General features: G+C 37.1%; 1 protein-coding gene across 2 annotated transcripts in view; it reads right to left on the reverse strand.

The window, feature by feature from the left end:
- Positions 1–22,850, reverse strand: part of ARHGAP24 (Rho GTPase activating protein 24) — a 535,848-nt gene that overhangs the window by 273,615 nt on the left and 239,383 nt on the right. For both annotated transcript variants that reach the window (XM_007177348.2, XM_057547034.1), the window contains exon 3: positions 15,553–15,640. In XM_007177348.2, the coding sequence (XP_007177410.2) occupies positions 15,553–15,640 (88 nt within the window). The remainder of the gene's footprint in view (positions 1–15,552; positions 15,641–22,850) is intronic.

The raw sequence follows: 22,850 nt of genomic DNA on the forward strand, positions 1-22,850 counted from the left end.
TTTTTTTGAAGTATAGTTGATTTACAGTGTTGTGCCCATCTCTGCTGTACAGCGAAGTGACTCAGTTATACACATATAGACATTCTTTTTTATATTATTTTCCATTATGGTTTATCACAGGATACTGACTATAGTTCCCTGTGCTATATATATTAGGACCTTGTTGTGTATCCATTCTAAATGTAATAGTTTGCATCTACCAACCCCCAAACTCCCAGTCCATCCCTCTCCCTTCTCCCTCCCCCTTGGCAACCACAAGTCTGTTCTTTACGGAGTACACTAACTTTTAAATCCATAACCTCATTTCTTCATTTGTTGTCCTTATTTTTCTTAACCCTTGGATATTTGGCCTCTGTGGGATCTAGAAAATTAACCTATCCATATTCTCATTGGTATAAGGAAGCTGTAGCATGTGGTGGTTTTGTGGGCTCAGATGAGTGTGAAGCCTGGTTTTAGCATTTACTAGGAATGTGAATTTTATCACTGTTGATGAGTGAGGAGAATGGCATCTATCACAAGTGTATTCATATTAAATGAACTGTTGTATTTTAAATCTGACATTCATTAGTACAGGCCTCACACAGTTCAGTGAATGTTAGCTCTAAAAATTATGGAAGTGTTTCTCATACTGATGCTAAAGGAAAACTGGTGGGTTAGGAGTACAGATATGTTCATAAATGAGTGGTGGGGGGAATAAACTACTCCTCTGAGAAAATAAGTTCGTTAGTTTTACGAGCAAACAAAGTATTGACATTTGGTGTGAGATACTTAGAGCTTTAAGATGCTAATGTACATTGTAAAAAGGAGAGTTTAGAAGAAACTTCAAGCTTACTTGATCTTGCAAGGGATGCTTCCATCTCAGAATACTTATGAATATCTCCCTGAACTTGTGTGGACTGAACAAAGTATGGGAAATGTTTCTCATGCTAGGCACACCCAATCTCCTATTAATGGTATTCATTGCTTTAAAAGTCACATCACAGATTTCAGCTCTGGTCAGATTCTAGAGTTCTAAATGAGCTAAGACAAAATTTAAAGTGAGAGTTTCGGTTTGGTCACTAAAACGTTTTAGATTCATCATTATTGGGGGAAAAAAAAGAGATATTATTCAGAGGTGGAGCTTCTAAATAAAAATGTTGGCAAACAGGTCCTGAATCATGATGTTGAGGCAGTGGGTAATGCCATGGCCTGGGGAGACACTCTGTCTCAGAATTCTAATTTTGTCTCTGGTGGCACCAGTGGGGATTAGTGATTTATAATAGTATCTTCAGACTCCTTTTCATAGGTTTGCTTTTTTTAATCTAGCACAAGAGTAGGCTGGCTATGGCACATGGGCCAAATCTGGCTTACTGTCTACTTTTTACATTTTTAAGTGATTGGAAAAAAATCAAAAGAAGAATAATATTTCTTGATATTTGAAAATTATATAAAACCCAGATTTCGGTGTTCATTAATAAAGTTTTATTGGAACACAGCCATACCCACTTGTTTTATGCTACAACAGCAGAGTTCAGCAGTTGTAGCAGATACTTTATGGCCAGCAAAGCCTCTCTTGCTCTCTTGTTCTTTCTGGAAAATGTTTTCTGATCCCTGATCTAGGATATAGAATGAATGATAGAAATGAATATGAGTAGGTCAACATGTCTACAAATACTGTAAGAGAGCCCTTCTCATATGGACACTTCTCAAAAGTGGGACCTTATGATCGGTTTATAAATGCTCCAAATGTCTTTTGGTTGACATGGCAGTAGTCGGAATTTCAAGAGATTACAAACATTTTTAAATGCCCTTTGTGACATTTTAATAGCCTCTTTTAAATGTATATTTTAAGGCATTTTAAGTAGGAAGGGAATTTTGAAGCAAACATCTCAAATACTTTTTTTATATAGAAGAATACAGAGTAGCTAAAGCATGCTGATTTTCAATGCATTTATTTAAGTTATGTTCAGAACTACTTGTGTATACAGAATTATGTTTTCATTCCATAACAATTCCTACTCACATTCTCTAAATGATTTGCACACATTAACTAAGCAAAGAAAAAAAATGCAAGCTTCACGGCTGCCTACAGACATAGGCAGACAAAAAAAGAGATTGTCCTAGTTGCCTTTGGGTAACAAATATAATTACATGGCTTTCAACTTACAGTACTAACACAAAAGGGAAAAATTAAGATAAAGAGTGTGTTGTAAAATTAAATGCCCTAGCAACATATTTAACCAGTGATCAAGAAAATGACCAACTTCTATACTAAAACACTATTAAAATATCCCCGAATTTTCCTATGAAGTAGATACCAAATTTAAATGACAGCACATTAATTTATCCAATAACATTATTTGATCACCCTAGAAGGAGTTGCAAATACAGACTTGGATGATAAACTTTCATTGCTGATGTCACATAATTATCTCAAAAACTCAAAAATTGGCTACATGTTTTTCTTTCTCAGAGACACCCATGAATGTCTCTCAGATGGCCTCATATAGCACAGCTGCACTGACCATCTAAGTAGGTTCAAGTTTTGGTAAATTAAAAATTTTATAGCCACCAGAGCCATGAAATGTTCTCCAGAAAGTTTTTTTGTAAATGCATAAAATAGGTCTGTAGAGTTACATAATCATAGAACCAGCGGGGGGGAAAAACACAACTGAATCAGGGCAGTAAAAGTCAAAAACTGATTACTAGTACCACATAGTTACAAACAATAAAAAAAATTGTCATGTTTATGCACATATAGATGAAATAGATGACGTACAGGAACACAGAGACGAATAGCTAAATATAGAGATGGAGATAGAAAGATAGAGACTAATTACGTCTCTTGTCCCTAAATTTAAATTACAGTTCTAAAGCTGGAGTCCACAACTGGGTTTCAGGGAATCTCTGAAGCCCCCGTAAGTGTCTGCAATTTTGGTAGGTAAATGCATTTCTTTTTTTTTTTTTTTTAGCAAAAAGATCCATAATGCATTAATTGGATTCTCTCGGCACCCATGTTTTCCAATTTTTCAATTACCTCTGAAAATCCTTCTGGAAAGTAGTTAGAATGGAAACATTTTTAATTAAAATTTACATAAGTAATATGTAATTGTCTAAGGATATTATTAATAATTAGTATATTCCTGGCTAAAGTTGGGATAAATGACACCTTCTCCTTTGTTGAAGGGTTTACTTTCATTTCCAGGCAGATGAAAATCACTTTAAATTACCTTTTAAATTTTCTCTTTTTTTCTTTGTTCCCATAGCTGCCTCTTCACCTCTCATCCCCTTTTTTTCCCTGTGTTCACCTCTTCTATTATTTTTCTGGGGGAAGGATGAGAAGAAGAGAAAACCTCTACTTTCTACTTATTATTGATTTGGGACACTGGGCTGAGATGGAGCTTTGGGAGTCTGAAATATTGGTAATTGCCCTTAAAACTCATAATGGGTCTCTGCTTGAATAATACCTGTGCAGGTCACTGGACTGATTCCCAATAAAGGAACAGTATTAGGTGTGCTTGTTGGTGGCTAGACAGTGGTGATAACTTGGCTAGTGTGTGGAGGAAGTTAGTGAAGAATGAGGCCAATTTCAGCAGTGTGAGTTCTGCCATGAAGAGAACTGAACTCCAGCGTGTAATAGTTTTCTGTAAGAAAAAATTACAGGTGCAGATTGTTCCTTTCACATAGCTATTCACATATAAGAAAGTCCACTGCAGACAAGTGTGGTTTTCTCCCCACTTTTTCATGACAGTATGGTTGTGGCCTTATAACTCTAAGTGAACATCTTTAGCCAGTGCATATCTTTATGATAGGCTTACACATATAAATAACTGCATGTAAATGAAAATGTCTATTCTCACTTCAAGTGCCCAAATTGTCATCCTTAATGGATGAGCTAAGAAGAGATACAAGTCTATCCACTTCAATTACTACTAATAAAAACTGTTCGCAAGTTCATATTTCAAAAACTAGGCTCCATCCTCTAATACTCTGATATCTCATATTTTAAGCCAGAATACATACATATATAAATAAAGTCAGTGATAAGTAATATATATATATATTTATATTTATATTCACACATGCATTTACTAGCTAGTGTTAGCTGTTTGACCTTGATCAAACTACTTTTCTGTGCCTCAGTTTCTTTACCTGGAAATGGATATAGTAATAGAGGTGAGAATTAAATAATAATGTAGTAAGGATTAAATTAAATGATACATTTAAAAAGTCTGAAACATTGTCTGGGATACAGAAAGCTAGATACAGATAAAGCTATAAATACTCTAATGGATACTGTGATGCTCTGTCTAGATCCCAGAGGCCGGTATATTGGCTGATGGCTCATAGAGGCCCTCATGGAAACTGTTCTCCATTGCAACCTGGAGCTGCTTCATATGAGTTTACTTGTCTCACCTCCCCCCAGTCAATGACTAGACTAGCTGATGCCAGGAAACAAAGGCTTGGTCCCTCAGGTTAGAGCAACTCTAAGAAGCATCCAAGCTCCAGAGCTCCCCAGCTGAGCACCAGCTGAGACATTAACTGCAGTGGTGTTTGGGGGCAGCTTCTCCTTCTGTCTGATCCTGCTTTCCTCAATTCCTTAGAGATGAAGTATCTCCAGAGAGCACTCCCCAGTAAATGTTCTGACATAACTCTCCATCAGAGTGTGTTTCCCTGGAATCCAATCTAAGATTATAGATAGATATAGATAAAAAGTCATTTTTCCATTATCCTGAAATTGCTAAGATCTGAATCTGAAGAGGAAAGTTACTCCCACTCTAAGTTTAAAAAAAAAAAAAAAATGAAGGTTGTGCCTGGCCGCTTCCCTATAGGGCTTATGGAGAAAACACATTTCAGAGAAGGAACTCAAATGCCATCCCTCTGCCCCTGACGATTACAAGAGGAAGACTAGAAAAGAGGAAGTGCCACTTGGATATAACAGTTTTCAAGATAAACACTATTTTTTGAGGAGAAAGAAGAAAATTCTCTGAACCATCAGAACAAGTCAGGTGAGCACAAGAGAGTTGCTCAGCAATTTTGAAGCTCGAACTGTCGTCTAGCCCTTCTCCAAGTTGCAGACTCACATGATGTGTGAAACCACTGAACTGCTGGGTGTGAAGCTCATGCTTCATGGAGAAGGGGGCAAGACGGCAGGGTTGAGGGGGGCAGTGACAGTGAAACAGCCTGTATATCCGCTACTTGGCAGACCAGGGTCCATGAGTTTCCAGGTAGCTGAATAAGCACAAAGCAAGCAGCTGGCCTTTGAGCCATTTTGTTGGTATCCCATCTACCAGGACCATGCCCAAGGTAGAGACTCCTATCACATGACATGCATTTCCAATTCTAGGGACATTATAAAATCTGCAAAGGCACCTCATGAGAGAGTCAGCATTTGAAGAGGTGTGTAATAACCAGTCAGTGTTAAGACGCTACACCCCAGCGGTAGCTTCTCTGTAGGAAGATCTCTACCTCCTTCCATCTTTCTCTTGGTATCATTACCAGAGAGGAAGGCAGAGGAGTAAGAAAGAGGATGTGAGGAGTTTCCCTCCACTTGAACCACTAGAGCAGCAGAAAGGTCTTTGCTGTACCATGAGGCGGAAAGATCCTACACAGGAGGGAATAAGCCTTCAACATAGCCAAGTCGGGAGTAGTTACTGCCAACAATAAACCCATTTCATATGGTTGACTTTCCTCCATAAACCTGGTAAATATATACACTTCAATAAGTACTCGGCACCTTGCATTATACTGTACTAGGTGTTACGGATATAGTAATGAGAAGATAGACGTGGTTCTTAACTATATGAAGTACATACTTCCTCATCTCTTTTTACCTGTCTCTGTCTCTGAATCACTACTTCTTCTCCCTCTGGCAGGCTATTCTTCTAAGAAAGCTAAGACATCAGCATTCCATTAATTACCTATTTTATTTTAACATCACAAGGGAAACATGCACAGAAAACATTTTGAGAAGCAAAGAAACCGACTGCATTTTCCCTCTTCGAGGACTATGCATTAAAGGTCTGCCAACATTTCTCCCTCAACCACATTTCCCCAAAGCTTAGTACTTGGCCATAAAAGCTCACTCCAGTCTAAAATTTGGCATGTCTGACAGCAAAGTCTGCAAATTTGCCAATTTGGATCACATCTCCTTTTTGAATAACAAGCAGATAAATAGGAAAAAATTGGAGTGAAATGCTATAAATCATGACATTATTCAGAGAGACAATTCCTTTCATGGGATAGTACTCTATAAGAAATTAACCCTAAATTATGGTAATTTTTTTCAGATAGATTTTTACAAAAGCCTAAAATCTGCAGAGAAATGTTATACAAAAACAAATGTAATTAAGTACTATACAAAGACCTGAAACCCTCAATTCTATTGGAAAATTTTGAGTTTTCTTTCAAATTTACACATGATTATTACTTAATTTCATAGGACATTTCAGACTAAAGCAAAACCAAAAATGGAACAAAACAAAGTAGCATACATGGAAAAATTATAAAGATATATAGTTGCTAAAGATATATACATATAATGTGTATGTAAATATACATTATATATTTTGTTATATATATATATATATACACACACAAGTCTACACACTCATACACAAATGTGTGTGTATGTATATAGTGCTAGGATATTTGGTAAAGAGCTTTCTGAAGGTATTTGCCATTTTTGCTAGAAATCATTATAGGCAGATACGATTAAAGAATTTAATCCTATTCATCGTTTTTCATTGATTATACCTTGGGTAGTTGGGCTTGAGGTATTTGTCCATAAAGACAGAATCGTGTTGCATATGTTAAGTATCATTTGCAGAATGAGATTTCAGAAGTTGTGATCGACAGAATTCCACAGAGAAAGTCAGTGTAGAATAAGTATGTGTTACAAGGATCTGCAGACAGGCAGTCCCGCAGAAGGTTCTATACAAGGCATTGACCACATTTCTCCAATCCTTCCTGTTTCCTGCATTTTCTGACAAGTGAAAACACTCTTGGACTTTCCAGATTCTCTATGTCAAACTATCACACAATTGGAATAATTAGAAAATACTATCTTGTCATTCTCATTTGCAAAGATAAATCAAGTGTCATGCTATCCCTAAGTAATCTTTTTTTTTTTTAACATCTTTATTGGAGTATAATTGCTTTACAATGTTGTGTTGGTTTCTGCTGTATAACAAAGTGAATCAGCTATATGTATACATATATCCACATAACCCCTCCCTCTTGCGTCTCCCTCCCACCCTGCCTATCTCACCCCTCTAGGTGGTCACAAAGCACTGAGCTGATCCCCCTGTGAGATGGAACTGTTTCCCACTAGCTATCTATTTTACATTTAGTAGTGTATATAGGTCAGTGCTACTCTCTCACTTCATCCCAGCTTCCCCTTCCCCTTCCTGATGTCCTCAAGTGCATTCTCTATATCTGTGTCTTTATTCCTGCCCTGCCCCTAGGTTCATCAGAACCATTTTTTTTTTAAGATTCCATATATATGCGTTAGCATACAGTATTTGTTTTTCTCTTTCTGACTTACTTCACTCTGTATGACAGACTCTAGGTCCATCCACCTCACTACAAATAACTCAATTTCGTTTATTTTTCTTGCTGAGTAATATTCCATTGTATATATGTGCCACATCTCCTTTATCCATTCATCTGTCGATGGACACTTAGGCTGCTTCCATGTCCTAGCTAGTGCAAATAGTGCTGCAATGAACATTGTGGGACATGACTCTTTTTGAATTATGGTTTTCTCAGGGTATGAGCCCAGTAGTGGGATTGCTAGGTCATATGGTAGTTCTATTTTTAGTTTTTTAAGGAACCTCCATACTGTTTTCCATAGTGGCTGTATCAATTTACATTCCCACCAACAGTGCAAGAGGGTTCCCTTTTCTCCACACCTTCTCCAGCATTTATTGTTTGTTGATTTTTTGATGATGGCCATTTTGACCAGTGTGAGGTGATACCTTATTGTAGTTTTGATTTGCATTTCTCTAATGATTAGTGATGTTGAGCGTCCTTTCATGTGTTTGTTGGCAATCTGTATATCCTCTTTGGAGAAATGTCTATTTAAGTCTTCTGCCCATTTTTGGATTTGGTTTTTTTTTTGTTTTTTTGTTTTTTTTCTGATATTGAGTAGCATGTGCTACTTGTATATTTTTAGATTAATTGTTTGTCAGCTGCTTTGTTTGCAAATATTTTCTCCCATTCTCAGAGTTGTCCTTTTGTCTTGTTTATGGTTTCCTTTGCTATGCAGAAGATTTTAAGTTTCATCGGGTCCAATTTGTTTATTTTTGTTTTTATTTCCATTTCTCTAGGAGGTGGGTCAAAAAGGATCTTGCTGTGATTTACGTCATAGAGTGTTCTGCCTATGGTTTCCTCTAAGAGTTTTATAGTATCTGGCCTTACATTTAGGTCTTTAATCCATTTTGAGTTTATTTTTGTGTATGGAGTTAGGGAGTGTTCTAATTTCACTCTTTTACATGTAGCTGTCCAGTTTTCCCAGCACCATTTATTGAAGAGACTGTCTTTTCTCCACTGTATATCTTTGCCTCCTTTATCAAAGATGAGGTGACCATATGTGCGTGGGTTTATCTCTGGGCTTTCTATCCTGTTACATTGATCTATTTCTATTTTTGTGACAGTACCATACTGCCTTGATTACTGTAGCTTTGTAGTATAGTCTGAAGTCAGGGAGCCTGATTCCTCCCGCTCCGTTTTTCTTTCTCAAGATTGCTTTGGCTATTCAGGGTCTTTTGTGTTTCCATACAAATTGTGAAATCTTTTGTTCTAGTTCTATGAAAAATGCCTGTGGTAGTTTGATAGGGATTGTGTTGAATCTGTAGATTGCTTTAGGTAGTATAGTCACTTTCACAATGTTGATTCTTCCAGTCCAAGAGCATGGTATATCTCTCCATCTGTTTGTGTCATCTTTAATTTCTTTCATCAGTGTCTTATAGTTTTCTGCATATAGGTCTCCTTAAGTAGGTTTATTCCTAGATATTTTATTCTTTTCATTGCAATGGTAAAAGGGAGTGTTTCCTTAATTTGTCTTTCAGATTTTCCATTGTTAGTGTACAGGAATGCAAGAGATTTCTGTGCATTAATTTTGTATCCTGCTACTTTACCAAATTCACTGATTAGCTCTAGTAGTTTTCTGGTAGCATCTTTAGGATTCTCTATGTATAGTATCATGTCATCTGCAAAGAGTGACAGTTTTACATCTTGTTTTCTGATTTAGACCCTTTTATTTCTTTTTCTTTTCTGATTGCTGTGGCTAAAACTTCAAAATCTATGTTGAATAATAGCTGTGAGAGTGCGCAACCTTGTCTTGTTCCTGATCTTAGAGGAAATAGTTCCAGTTTTTCACCACTGAGAATGATGTTTGCTGTGGGTTTGTCATATATGTCCTTTATTATGTTGAGGTAGGTTCCCACTATGCCTACTTTCTGTAAGTTTTTATCATAAATGGGTGTTGAATTTTGTCAAAAGCTTTTTCTGCATCTATTGAGATGATCATATGGTTTTTATTCTTCAATTTGTTAATATGGTGTATCACATTGATTGATTTGAATATATTGAAGAATCCTTGCATTCCTGGGATAAACCCCACTTAATCATGGTGTATGATCCTTTTAACGTGCTGTTGGATTCTGTTTGCTAGTATTTTGTTGAGGATTTTTGCATCTATGTTCGTCAATGATATTGCCCTGTAGTTTTCTTTTTTTGTGACATCTTTTCTGGCTTTGGTATCAGGGTGATGGTGGCCTCCTAGAATGAGTTTGGGAGTGTTCCTCCCTCTGCTATATTTTGGATGAGTTTGAGAAGGATAGGTGTTAGCTGTTCTCTAAATGTTTGATAGAATTCGTTTGTGAAGCCATCTGGTCCTGGGCTTTTGTTTGTTGGAAGATTTTTAATGACAGCTTCAATTTCAGTGCTTATGATTGGTTGTATATATTTTCTATTTCTTCCTGGTTCCGTCTTGGAAGGTTGTGCTTTTCTAAGAATTTGTCCATTCTTCCACGTTGTCCATTTTATTGGCATATAGTTGCTTGTAGTAATCTCTCATGATCCTTTGTATTTCTGCAGTGTCAGTTGTTACTTCTCCACTTTCATTTCTAATTCTGTTGATCTGAGTCTTCTCCCTTTTTTTCTTGATGAGTCTGGCTAATGGTTTATCAATTTTGTTTATCTTCTCAAAGAACCAGCTTTTAGTTTTATTGATCTTTGCTATTGTTTCCTTCTTTTCTTTTTCATTTATTTCTGATCTGATATTTATGATTCCTTTCCTTTTGCAAACTTTGGATTTTTTTGTTCTTCTTTCTGTTATTGCTTTAGGTGCAAGGTTAGGTTGTTTATTTGAGATGTTTCTTGTTTCTTAAGGTAGGATTATATTGCTATAAACTCCCCTCTTAGAACTGCTTTTGCTGCATCCCATAGGTTTTGGGTCATTGTGTTTTCATTGTCATTTTTTTCTAGGCGTTTTTTGATTTCCTCTTTGATTTCTTCAGTGATCTCTTGGTTATATAGTATTGTTTAGCCTCCATGTGTTTGTATTTTTTACAGTTTTTTTCCCGTAATTGATATCTAGTCTCATCGCATTGTGGTCAGAAAACATACTTGATATGATTTCAATTTTCTTAAATTTACCAAGGCTTGATTTGTGACCCAAGGTATGATCTATCCTGGAGAATGTTCCATGAGCACTTGAGAAGAAAGTGTATTCTGTTGTTTTTGGATGGAATGTCCTATAAATATCAATTAAGTCCATCTTGTCTAATGTGTCATTTAAAGCTCATGTTTCCTTATTTATTTTTATTTTGGATGATCTGTCCATTGGTGAAAGTGGGGTGTTAAAGTCCCCTACTATGATTGTGCTACTGTCTATTTCCCCTTTTACGGATGTTAGCATTTGCCTTATGTATTGAGATGCTCCTATGTTGGGTGCATGTATATTTACAATTGTTATATCTTCTTCTTGGATTGATGCCTTGCCTTGATCATTATGTAGTGTCCTTTGTGTCTTGTAATAGTCTTTATTTTAAAGTCTATTTTTTCTGATATGAGAATTGCTACTCCAGCTTTCTTTTGATTTCCATTTGCATGGAATATCTTTTTCCATCCCCTCACTTTCAGTCTGTATGTGTCCCTAGGTCTGAAGCTGGTCTCTTGTAGACAGCATATATACAGGTCTTGTTTTTGTATCCATCAGCCAGTCTATGTCTTTTGGTTGGAGCACTTAATCCATTTACATTTAAGGTAATTATCAATATGTATGTTCCTATTACCATTTTCTAATTGTTTTGGGTTTGTTTTTGTAGGTCTTTTCCTTCTCTTGTGTTTCCTGCCTAGAGAAGTTCCTTTAGCATTTGTTGTAAAGCTGGTTTGGTGGTGCTGAATTCTCTTAGCTTTTGCTTGTCTGTAAAGGTTTTAATTTCTCTGTCGAATCTGAATGAGATCCTTGCTGGGTAGAGTAATCTTGGTTGTAGGTTTTTCCCTTTCATCACTTTAAATATGTTCTGCCACTCCCTTCTGTCTTGCAGAGTTTTTGCTGAAAGATCAGCTGTTAACCTTATGGGGATTCCCTTGTATGTTATTTGTTGCTTTTCCCTTGCTGCTTTTAATAGTCTTTCTTTGTATTTAATTTTTCATAGTTTGATTAATATGTTTCTTGGCATTCTTCTCCTTGGATTTAACCTGTATGGGACTCTGCACGTCCTGGACTTTGTTGACTATTTCCTTTCCCATGTTAGGTAAGTTGTTTTTTAAAAAATTTATTTATTTATTTATTTATGGCTGTGTTGGGTCTTCATTTCTGTGCGAGGGCTTTCTCCAGTTGTGGCAAGTGGGGGCCACCTTTCATCGCGGTGCGCAGTCCTCTAATTATCGCGGCTTCTCTTGTTGCGGAGCACAGGGTCCAGATGCGCAGGCTCAGTAGTTGTGGCTCACGGGCCCAGTTGCTCCGCGGCATGTGGGATCTTCCCAGACCAGGGCTCGAACCCGTGTCCCCTGCATTGGCAGGCAAATTCTCAACCACTGTGCCACCAGGGAAGCCCTAGGTAAGTTTTGAACTATAATTTCTTCAAATATTTTCTCAGACCCTTTCTTTTTCTCTTCTTCTTCTGGGACCCCTATAATTCGAATGTTGGTGCATTTAATGTTCTTCCAGAAGTCTCTGAGACTGTACTCAATTCTTTTCGTTCTTTTTTCTTTATTCTGCTCTGTGGTAGTTATTTCCACTATTTTATCTTCCAAGTCACTTATTCATTCTTCTTCCTCAATTATTCTGCTATTGATTCCTTCTAGAGAATTTTTTTTTTTTTAATTTTTTATAGCTACTTTATTTATTTATTTATTTATTTATTTTTGGCTGTGTTGAGTCTTTGGTTCATGCGAGGGCTTTCTCCAGTTGCGGCAAGTGGGGGCCACTCTTCATCGCGGTGTGGGGACCGCTCTTCATCGCGGTGCGCGGGCCTTTCACTATCGCGGCCCCTCCCGTTGCGGGGCACAGGCTCCAGATGCACAGGCTCAGTAGTTGTGGCTCACGGGCCCAGCCACTCCGCGGCACGTGGGATCCCCCCAGACCAGGGCTCGAACCCGTGTCCCCTGCATTAGCAGGCAGACTCTCAACCACTGCTCCACCAGGGAAGCCCCCTTCTAGAGAATTTTTAATTTCATTTATTGTGTTCATCATTTTATGTTTGCTCTTTAGTTCTTCTAGGTCTTTGTTAAACATTTCTTGTATTTTCTCCATTCTATTTCCAAGATTTTGGATCATCTTTACTATCATTACTCTGAATTCTTTTTCAGGTAGACTGCCTATTTCCTCTTCATGTGTTTGGTCTGGTGGGTTTTTACCTCACTCCTTCATCTGCTGCATATTTCTCTGTCTTCTCATTTTGTTTAACTTACTGTGTTTGGGGTCTCCTTTTTGCAGGCTGCAGGTTTGTAGTTCCCATTATTTGGTTTCTGCCCCCAGTGGGTGAGGTTGTTTCAGTGGCTTGTGTAGGCTTCCTGGTGGAGGGGACTGTTGCCTGTGTTCTGGTGGGTAGGGCTGGATCTTGTCTTTATGGTGGGCAGGGCTGCCTCGGGTGGTGTGTTTTGGGGTGTCTGTGAACTTATGATTTTAGGCAGCCTCTCTGCTAATGGGTGGGGTTGTGTTCCTGTCTTGCTAGTCGTTTGGCATGGGGCATCCAGCACTGGAGCTTGCTGGCTGTTGGGTGGAGCTGGGTCTTAGCATTGAGATGGTGATCTCTGTGAGAGGTCTCGCTGATTGAGATTACACGGGGCCGGGATGTCTCTGGTGGTCCAATGTCCTGAACTCGGCTCTCCCACTTCAGAGGCTCAGGCCTGACACCAGGCCAGAGCACCAAGACCCTGTCAGCCACATGGCTGGTGCTTCCGCAAGGATGAGTGTTTCTTTCTAGTTCTGCTGCACAACACGGGTTCACCCATGTATACAGGTGAAGCAGGGCCAGGAATGAAAAGTACTATTTTCCATTGTGCTTAGTTTAGCTTCACTTGCTCACAGGGTGCTGCATGCAGATGCCTTGCCCCAGCCTTTCCGACCAGAGTTTCTGGTGCAAAAAGCCCTAAGTAATCTTGATTTTGCAAAAATTGGTTAAAATCATGTGATACCAATCCCCACATCCTCATACAAATACAGAAACATTTGCCTGGAAATTCCATCCTAATGTTAGGGACACACCAAAAACCCCGATGACCAAGACTCATGGCACAAACACTGGATTCTCAATGCAGCCATTGTGTTTTTCCAATTCTCTCTTTAAAGAAGCATTTGGCACAGTTCTCTTGTCACTCCATAAGATGATTCAGAATTATAAAACCTAATTTAGAAGCTACTACATATTGTATTAATGGTTCAGAAAGCATCTTTTCAAATGAGCTATGGGCATAGTATTGATATGTTTATTTCCATAATTATTGCAGCTAACCTGAACTTCCTTGAGAAAAAAAAAATTCTTTTTGGAATGGCAATCTTCAGATTCTACAGCACAAGGTCATAAACCCCTTAAGCTTTGCTCATTAAAAGCCATTATATCATATGCATTGCACTCGAAACACATACCCAAGAACTGCAACCTTGGAGGGGAGGTTTTGTGATTTCATGGGCTTGAAGACACAGCTCTTCTGAGAACAGTCTTGACAATATCTACCTACAGAATATCAGAACATCTTCCCCCAAAAGTGAAATCTCTACACATTTAGTAGACTGCATGGGAAAGTAGACCTTTAGTGTTATTGAAGATACAGAATAAAAGCTGTCAGTTTAATACCATGCTCATTTCAAAGCCCACAGGTCTAATGTCTGAGAATAAACAGTGAAAGAAATTTCCTCTACTGATACTTCAAAGACTTTGCAACATCTGGAATTTGGTTCCATATAGGGTATTCCACTAAGAAGTAAGTATAAAAAGATTTTAATAGAGCAAACAAGATTCAGGTTTCCTACAATATGTTCTCCCTGGGGGGAAACAACACAATGCATCCGACTAAGCTTTCTGCACTTCAGCTGCATTAATTAACATTTAGTCATGGATTCCATTGTGAGCCAGATGAACCCAGAGCTACAGCTGTTTTCATTGAGGGGAAAAAATATGCTTTCACATTTTAGATTCTTAGCACTTACAAATCTGGGGAAAATGTTTTATTGACTGCCTTTGTACTGGCATTGTTGATATGCATAACATATTAGTCACCCAAATAAATTCACACTCACCCTAGGCTGTGATTAAATCAATGTTAATATCACATTAACTGGGTCACTCAGAGCCAAAGCCATGAAAACCACGTTTCTAACTCCCTTTTTCTTACACCAAGTGTTAAAGAAGGGCTAATGAACTGATCAAAGAAGTAGATCACAGCCTTGAAAAGAGTGTTGCTGGGTGAGTCAAAGACTTAAGTGGAGATCAGGTATTCTGAGAGGGGTGGATGCAGATGACTAAAAAAAATGAACAGATGTTGAAGAAATGTAACTGCAGGATCTGATGACTTGGCAGAGACATCCTCAATGCTACCAGCCGAACATGTGGAAGTGGTTGGTTGTGAATGAAGATGAGGTACAGAACTGCAATCCTTGGTCAGTCATCGAAGGAGGGTTTTTGTTTTGTTTTGTTTTTATAGCAAAGTCTCCTTAAAGACACAGTTTTGTAAGAAAATATGACAGTGAATCAGCTGGACAAGGCATTCTACCTGGAACACCTGGTCAAATTTCATACCACAAGAGCACTGTAAAATCACCTTTGTCTCCAATAGTCCCTAACAAGTGCTGTGTCATGACTTCTGGTCAGCTCTGGAGTCTCATGGACAAATGGAAATCCAATAGTCACGTGGCCACGTGTAAGTGTGTACACGTGTTCATTCGTACCAGTGTACAAACCTGGAATCATTATCTGTGTAAATACTAACCAACGTTGACCCTTGCCTCATCAAATTAATGTTCTTAGCCATGACTCAAGAAAAATAAAGGCTGTCTGACCTGTCTTCATCTTTACCAACATGGAATGGCAATAGCTGAATCAAAGCAGAAAAATATCTTACCTGGAACTACTTCAAAAAGGAATTTCCCTGGGCTCTCTTCATTGCAGGGATGTTCAAGGACTTTATTTCCAGGCAGAAAAATAGTACCCTGTGAACACAAATGCCCCAAACATTAATATCCGATGGCAAATATTGAATATCATCATCATCAGTGAATATCCAAGGTGCATCTGTAACCCAGGATACAGTAATATGCATCAGACTCATTTATATTCGCGTCTAGTCCAAAATCATGTAACAGCATCATATTCGTTCAACATTTAACGAATATTTGTTGAGCACCTAATATATATACAAAACACTGTGTTAGATGCTGAGTTCATTTTATGCACCAATTTATTAAATGTATTCTGTGTGCTGAAAATTTTTACTGAGTATTCAACCAACATAATATTATTTGTTAGAATAATCTTATAAGGTAGGTATTATTTTTCCCCATTTTACAGCTCTGAAAACCAAGGCAGAGACATTCAATAACTTAGCCAATGCTGCCATAGCCTTCTCTTGATTATCCCCTCTCTTTTCAGTTGGATTTTCTTCTCTTTAGTGCATCATTTTCATCAGCACAGAGACATATTTAAAAGCCAATCCTATTTAAAAAGTTACTTTGACTCCACTTCCCACTCCAGTTCTCATTTCATTTTTTTTTCCTTCCCTAGCAAAGAGTTGTCTACACTGAATATATTTCCTCATAGAGATCCACTGCAGCTTGGTTTGTGCACTCATAATTCCAATGCCATGACTCTCACAAGCTGTTTGCTTGACAATTTTCAGTCCTCAATGAACATGGCTTCTCAGGAGCATCCAGCACTATTAACTACTCTTTCTTGAAGTGCCTTCTTTCCTTGGTGTCTCGGTTTTTTCCAGGTTTTCCTCTTACTTTTCTGTTGGCTGAGTCACTTTTGCTGGCTCTAATTGGCCTTTAAATATTGGAGTTTTGGGGCTTCCCTGGTGGCGCAGCAGTTGAGAATCTGCCTGCCGATGCAGGGCACACGGGTTCGAGCCCTGGTCTGGGAAGATCCCACATGCTGCGGAGCAACTGGGCCCGTGAGCCACAACTACTGAGCCTGCACGTCTGGAGCCTGTGCCCCGCAACAAGAGAGGCTGCGATAGTGAGAGGCCCGCGCACCGCGATGAAGAGTGGCCCCCGCTTGCCGCAACTAGAGAAAGCCCTCGCACAGAAACGAAGACCCAACACAGCCAAAAAAATAAATAAATAAATATAAATAAATTTAAAAAATTTTAAAAAAAATTGGAGTTTTTCAGAGATTTATTCAATGATTCCTTCTCTTCTGACTTTATACTTTCTTTCTCCAAGCTATCTCATCCATGACTGTGACTTTATTAAACCATAAAGCAAAGAATATCAGATTAATATTTCAAACCCAGGACTCTCGGACCTCCAGACCTCTATATCCAAGACCTTATTTGACATTTCCATTTGGATATCTCAAAAGCATCTTAAACTAAATTTAGTCAAATTAAAATGCAATTAATTCAGGTCCTATTTATGTATTCCCTAACTCAGCACCATCTTGCAATCAGTTGCAAAAGCCAGAAACATAGCAGTCATTATCTCTATTCTACTGTATCTTTACTACCACCACGCCCTAGTCCAAGAGACTGTTGCCTCCTTATCTGGAATGTTTCAAATACCCATTCATTAAATTCCCCTCAATACTGGAACATCTTTTAATCCATTCTTTTTCCTTAAGGTGGTCAGAGTGATCTTTAGAAACAGAAATTTGATCTTGCAACTTTCCTGCTTAAAAATCTCCAATGGCTTTCCTTTGTCTTAGAATAAAGCTCTGGGAGGTCTGGCTCCACTTACATCTCTAAACTAATTTTTCCACTCTTACACTTTCAATGCTGTCTATGATCTAGTCAATTGCCCTTCTATAAATGGCATCATGCTCTCATTTACCTTAGGACTACATTCTTTCTCTGGTTGTTTTATACCAATTTTTCAGATTGACTACATCTAAAATATACTTGCATAGCTTCCTGAATTTTCCTTAGACTGATTTACCAGTGTATGCAATTATGTTATTTGTAAGATTATTTAATTAATGTTTATCTCTATCATTAAACTATAAAAGAGCAAATATAATGCATGTTTTTTACCCTAAGCTACCGCCAAAGCCTAGCACTTCACCTGGCATAAGGTTAATGTTTAAAAAAAGGGTATTGCTTAGTGAATGAGTACTGTTAGTATAGTAAACCTAGTATTCAAAACCAAGCAAGCTGGATTCAAAAGCCTATACTCTTCTCCACTGTATTATATTGTCCATTTTCCCAGCTTGAAGCAATATTTAGCTCAAATAATATTTTACACAGCTTTCATTCTGCCTGGTTTGGCAGAGAATATTATCGTCATTATATTTGTCCCTCCTTCTGGGCTTAGAGTGATAAAGCATAGCACTCCCTAACTAAAACCTAAGGAATTGGAGGTTAGAAGGGTACCTCCCCATCTGTCTGCACCTTACAAGGTGAGGTGTTGGAAGTACTGCCTTTGTTTTCCTCCTCCAGGAAGTAAAAGTTCCTACTTCTCATCATATCTAGTGTTCTCTTGCCTATGGATTCCATTCTACTTACTGGTATTTTTTTAATAAGTTAAAGATGACTAAGACTTTGAAAATATTCATTATAATTAAGACCATTTATAGAGCGGTTTATACAGAGTAATAAAATCAGTTGTTTCAATTACTAGTTTATTTTACTTCCTGAAATGCTTTTGTGAAATAATTAAATGTGTGATTTAGCTCAGTTTTAGAACATACCATCTAACCTTCTAGATAGACAAAACATTCATTTCTGCATGCATGTATGTATGTATACACGTATGACTCATATTTAGTTCTATGTCTTCAGGCTCTATTTAGGATCTTAAACTGTACATATGTCCTATAAGTTGAATTCAAGCCACTCTTCTACATAAACTATTCCCCTCTATGAAATCCCAATCAACTTCACTTGATAATTAAAAGACAGAGTAATGCTATCCTTTGTTGTCTTTTTTGTAGATGAGAAGTAGCTACTTCTGGCTGAAATTTTCATTTTCATTTTCAAATTTGACATTATATTTATATTTTGACAGTTTTCCAAACAAATTGTGATGTAAAAATAATAGTTTACTTATCAGTAGGCAATGTTTAGGGCAGGGTATACTGCAATTGCCAAACCTTTCCTGTGGTTAGTTCATTAAGTCATTCAGTAAGTAAAATAAAGTTATTTAATTGAAACAACTAACTTGATCACCTTGTATAGAAACAAAGCAGTTAATATCTATAACTAAGAGAAGGGTGTTAATTGTGATAGTTATCGTCTAAGTATTTTGCAGTGTACACATTGTCAGAAAATGCACATAAACAAACAAAAATCTATAATTTACCCATCACCATAGATAACAAATATTAACACCATATACACCTATCCATATTTGTATGTATTTATGTATATGTATGTATTAACATACACAGTAATTTTTACAAAAATAGTAGTCAAAATATTTATTATCTGCTTCAAAACTTAAGTCATATATTGTTATTATGTCAATTTAATAATCTGCATCATTTAAAAAAGCTGAATAGCATAGTACATTACTTGCTCGAATATGCATACTATCACATCCTTTATTATTGTAAAGTGTTTATGATTTTTTGTAACTGTTATTACATGTAACATTTCCATGAACATCCATGAAGTTAAACCTTTGCGCTTCTCCTTAACTTATTCTTTAGGACAAATACCTACAAGAGAAATTAGTAGTCAAAAAATATGCACTGTTTGTGTGGGTTTGGTTAATTCTTCCAGAGTTGCCCTAAACTAATTAACCAAACAAACAACTAATAAACAAATATAATTCAAGTACCTCATCTGATTAAAACATAATGTATTGAGACACTACCATATGTCAGATAATATTTCTAGGACTATCTCAGGTGGTGTGAGGTATTTGAAAGAAATAAACTCTACTCTCAATAGAAGAATAACACTGTATATAACTATTGAACAAGTGAGTGTCAAAGTAGGTTGAAAAAAAAAATATATATATATAATAAAAGTTTAAGAAGAGAGTGCCATAAGGGCAGTCTGATTAGTTAGAAAGATAATATGAAGGAAATGGTTTTTAAAGGAGGTTAAGGTTTTAAGATTTAGTGAGCTAGGGGTAATCTTCCCAAATGGAGGACGTAGGATCAGCAAAACAGTAATTAGAACCATATGTGCAGAGCACGTTACACTAAGGAGAAGATTCATGTGGAGGAATAATTAGGAAGTAAGGCTTCTTGGTGATGTTGAGGACATGCTGTGGGAAGTCGAACCCTAGGCAGAGGACGTTGCACTTGATGTCCATGACAGCTGAGAACCAGAATAGGTTCTTGAGCAAAGCAGGAGATTTAAAAATACCACCCCTTAGAAGTTTGTTACCACAAAGCAATTAATTTGACATGAGAGCAAAGTCAAGACATAAAGTTGTCAGCAGTAGAAATGGCATAAATTTGCATTAGAGATGAATTATTAGAGATCTATTTTGAGGAAATATGAAAGAAACTGGTCATATCTTTAACTCAGGGAATGAAGAAGGAAGAGTCAAGATGACTTCAGTTTTTATCTTCTGTATATCTGAAAGAAAGGTGATGCCTCTTGTTAGAAATGGGAAATTAGGAAGAGTCAAGCTCCATGAGGCCCATGCTCTTGAGCCAAAACTCAATTCTTTAATTTTTCTGTTAGTAGCTATGCTGGGTATTCTCTATTTGCCCTTGAGATCTTCTATCCACCCATCACTCTATTCTGTACCCTAGGAGACTAATCTCTACAAATTGCATAAACCAGGCTCTCTTGACCTCTGGCTTCAGGTTGGTTTCGAGGCCACAGCAGGAAGTCAGAAAGTCACCAGAGTCAAGCCAAGATAACTCTCCCTCCATGCTAGGCAGCAAATTGACCTTAGTTGCATTGACTATCTTAGTCCACAACTCCTAGACCTTCAGGCTTCTGCAGGTTCCAGTAGACCAGAGTGGTAATGGGTTCCTCCCTGTTTTTAGCCCCAGAGCTTTTTCACTATCCTTTTGGTTTCCAGTAACCTTTCCAAGAAATTGTAAATAATTTCTTTACCACACACTCTTCAATTACACCTTTTGAGGTAGAGCCATCAATTTCTTGCTGGGGATCTTTAGTGACAAAATATCCAGGGTGCAAATATTCTTGAGTTTTTTTAAGAAAGGGCATATTAACCCATGATGTTCAATATACATCACTGCAAATTTTGGATGGTCAGAGAGAAGAGGCTCAAGTACAAGAAAGGGGATGTACTCTTTTTGACAGGAGTTCACTACATATGGCAATAATTATATGGCAATAGTTAATCAGCATATTCAGAATGGAATTACACTTATTTTTCTCCCCTATAGGGAATATCCCTTTTATAAGCATCTTTAAAACTTCAAAATGGAATAATATGCCAAATTCTTTTTACAGTTGACAACTAAGAGTTGGCAAAAGAAACATAATTCAGAACCATACTAGTATTTTGCTTTCAGCTAAAATTGCTATTAGAAAAGCAGCTCCTCTCTTAGTTAATATCCGATCATTGAGCGAAAACTGCAAGATATTGGGGTAAGACTAGATGCTGTTGAAAGTAAGCATGGTGATCTTATTCTCTGGGATTTGGATTGGAAAAATGTATGCATATGCAGTAGCTTTGTTAGTTTCATAAGCACAATGATGAGATTTTTTTTCCAGCATGAACAATGGTCATGAGCATCACAAGGAACAAGGCAAAGTCTCAGCTTGACAATATATGTGTATTTTTAATGTGACCAGACAGAGGTTTGCAAATGATATCAAGGTGAAATAAATATTTCTCAACAATGTTTATTAGAGTAAAATAGATTAGGTTTTAATAGTGTAGATCGGTGTGATTTTCTTCTTTGTAGCAAGTAACTTCATTAATTCATTCAATAAATAGTTATTAAATAACACCCAGCATGTGCCAGGCCCTGTCTTAGGCACAGAGAATGTAATGGTTAGAAAGTCCAATAATGTCCTTGTACTCCTGGATCTGAGATTCACTCAGGGTAGGCAGAAAATTGAAAAAAAAAAAAAAAAAAGAAAACCAAAAAACCCAACCTATTATAGATAAGCCCCTTTTATGAAAAGGAAACAGGATGCTGCATGCTTATAAAGGACATACAATTGTATCCACAAGTGCTCCAGCCATATCCCAATCTACCAATGACAATGAAGTCAGTGGTTAAGTAAATTTATTCTGGAGTCAAACTGCCTAGCTTCAGATACCCACTCTCCCACCGATTAACCAAGTGACTTCAGGCAAGATATTTATCCTTTCTAGTCTTCATGTTCATCCTTAAAATGGGATAAAAATAGAACCTACTTCATAACTGTGAACTAATATATGTGTAGTTTGTAGAAAAATGCCCGGTACATAGTATTTTTAGTTGCTTTTAATATTTTAAAAAGTCTTTCTTATATCCCAGAAGTCTGCAAGATATTTTGGGTCCATATTTTGCTAATCCCCAAATAATGGGATGATTCTAATTAAGGTTCAAAATACATCTGCTAGTATTATCATCTAGTTGAGTGAACAAGGAAGTAAACCAATTAGAAAATTTGAAGTCAGTTTTTACTATCATGTCTGTAAGACTAGATTAAAACAAATAAACCTCTAATTAGCAGTCAAATTAACAAACAGCAAAGCAAAATGATATTGATAATGATGATTGCTAACATTTCTTGACCATATATTACTTTGCTAAGCAAATGTGTATTCTACTTACACAGTATCATTCATTTGCCTCGTGACTCTGTGTCGTGTCTCTCATTTTATACATGAGGGAAATAAAGCTCAGGAAGCACCTAGCAAAGAGACTGGCACAGTAGATTCCAAATACTTATTTGTATTAATTATTAACCCAATTCATGTTCTTATTTCTAATCAATTACTGTTACTTAAAGCATTTTGAAGAATGTTTATAAATAGTTATCGAGTTTCTTCTTAGCCCCTGAAATAGTTATATTGATTTCTGGGGTGCTTCTAGGGAGATAATAGAAGGGGATACTTGCAAATTGGTTCAAATTTAGGATCTACAAAAATAATTCTGCAGTGCAAACTGCTTGGGGAACACTGACCTAAGCAGTGTTATGAGTTATAGGAAAAAATGGCATAATATTAATGAAGTGTACACTCTGTAAAATGTACTATTTTTTTAGCTAATGAAACACATCAGAGCAAGTAATACATGTAATATTTCCAAACTATTATTTAAATTAACAATGATAAA

This window comes from Balaenoptera acutorostrata, chromosome 5 (genome assembly GCF_949987535.1).
Source record: "Balaenoptera acutorostrata chromosome 5, mBalAcu1.1, whole genome shotgun sequence".
NCBI lineage: Eukaryota > Metazoa > Chordata > Mammalia > Artiodactyla > Balaenopteridae > Balaenoptera > Balaenoptera acutorostrata.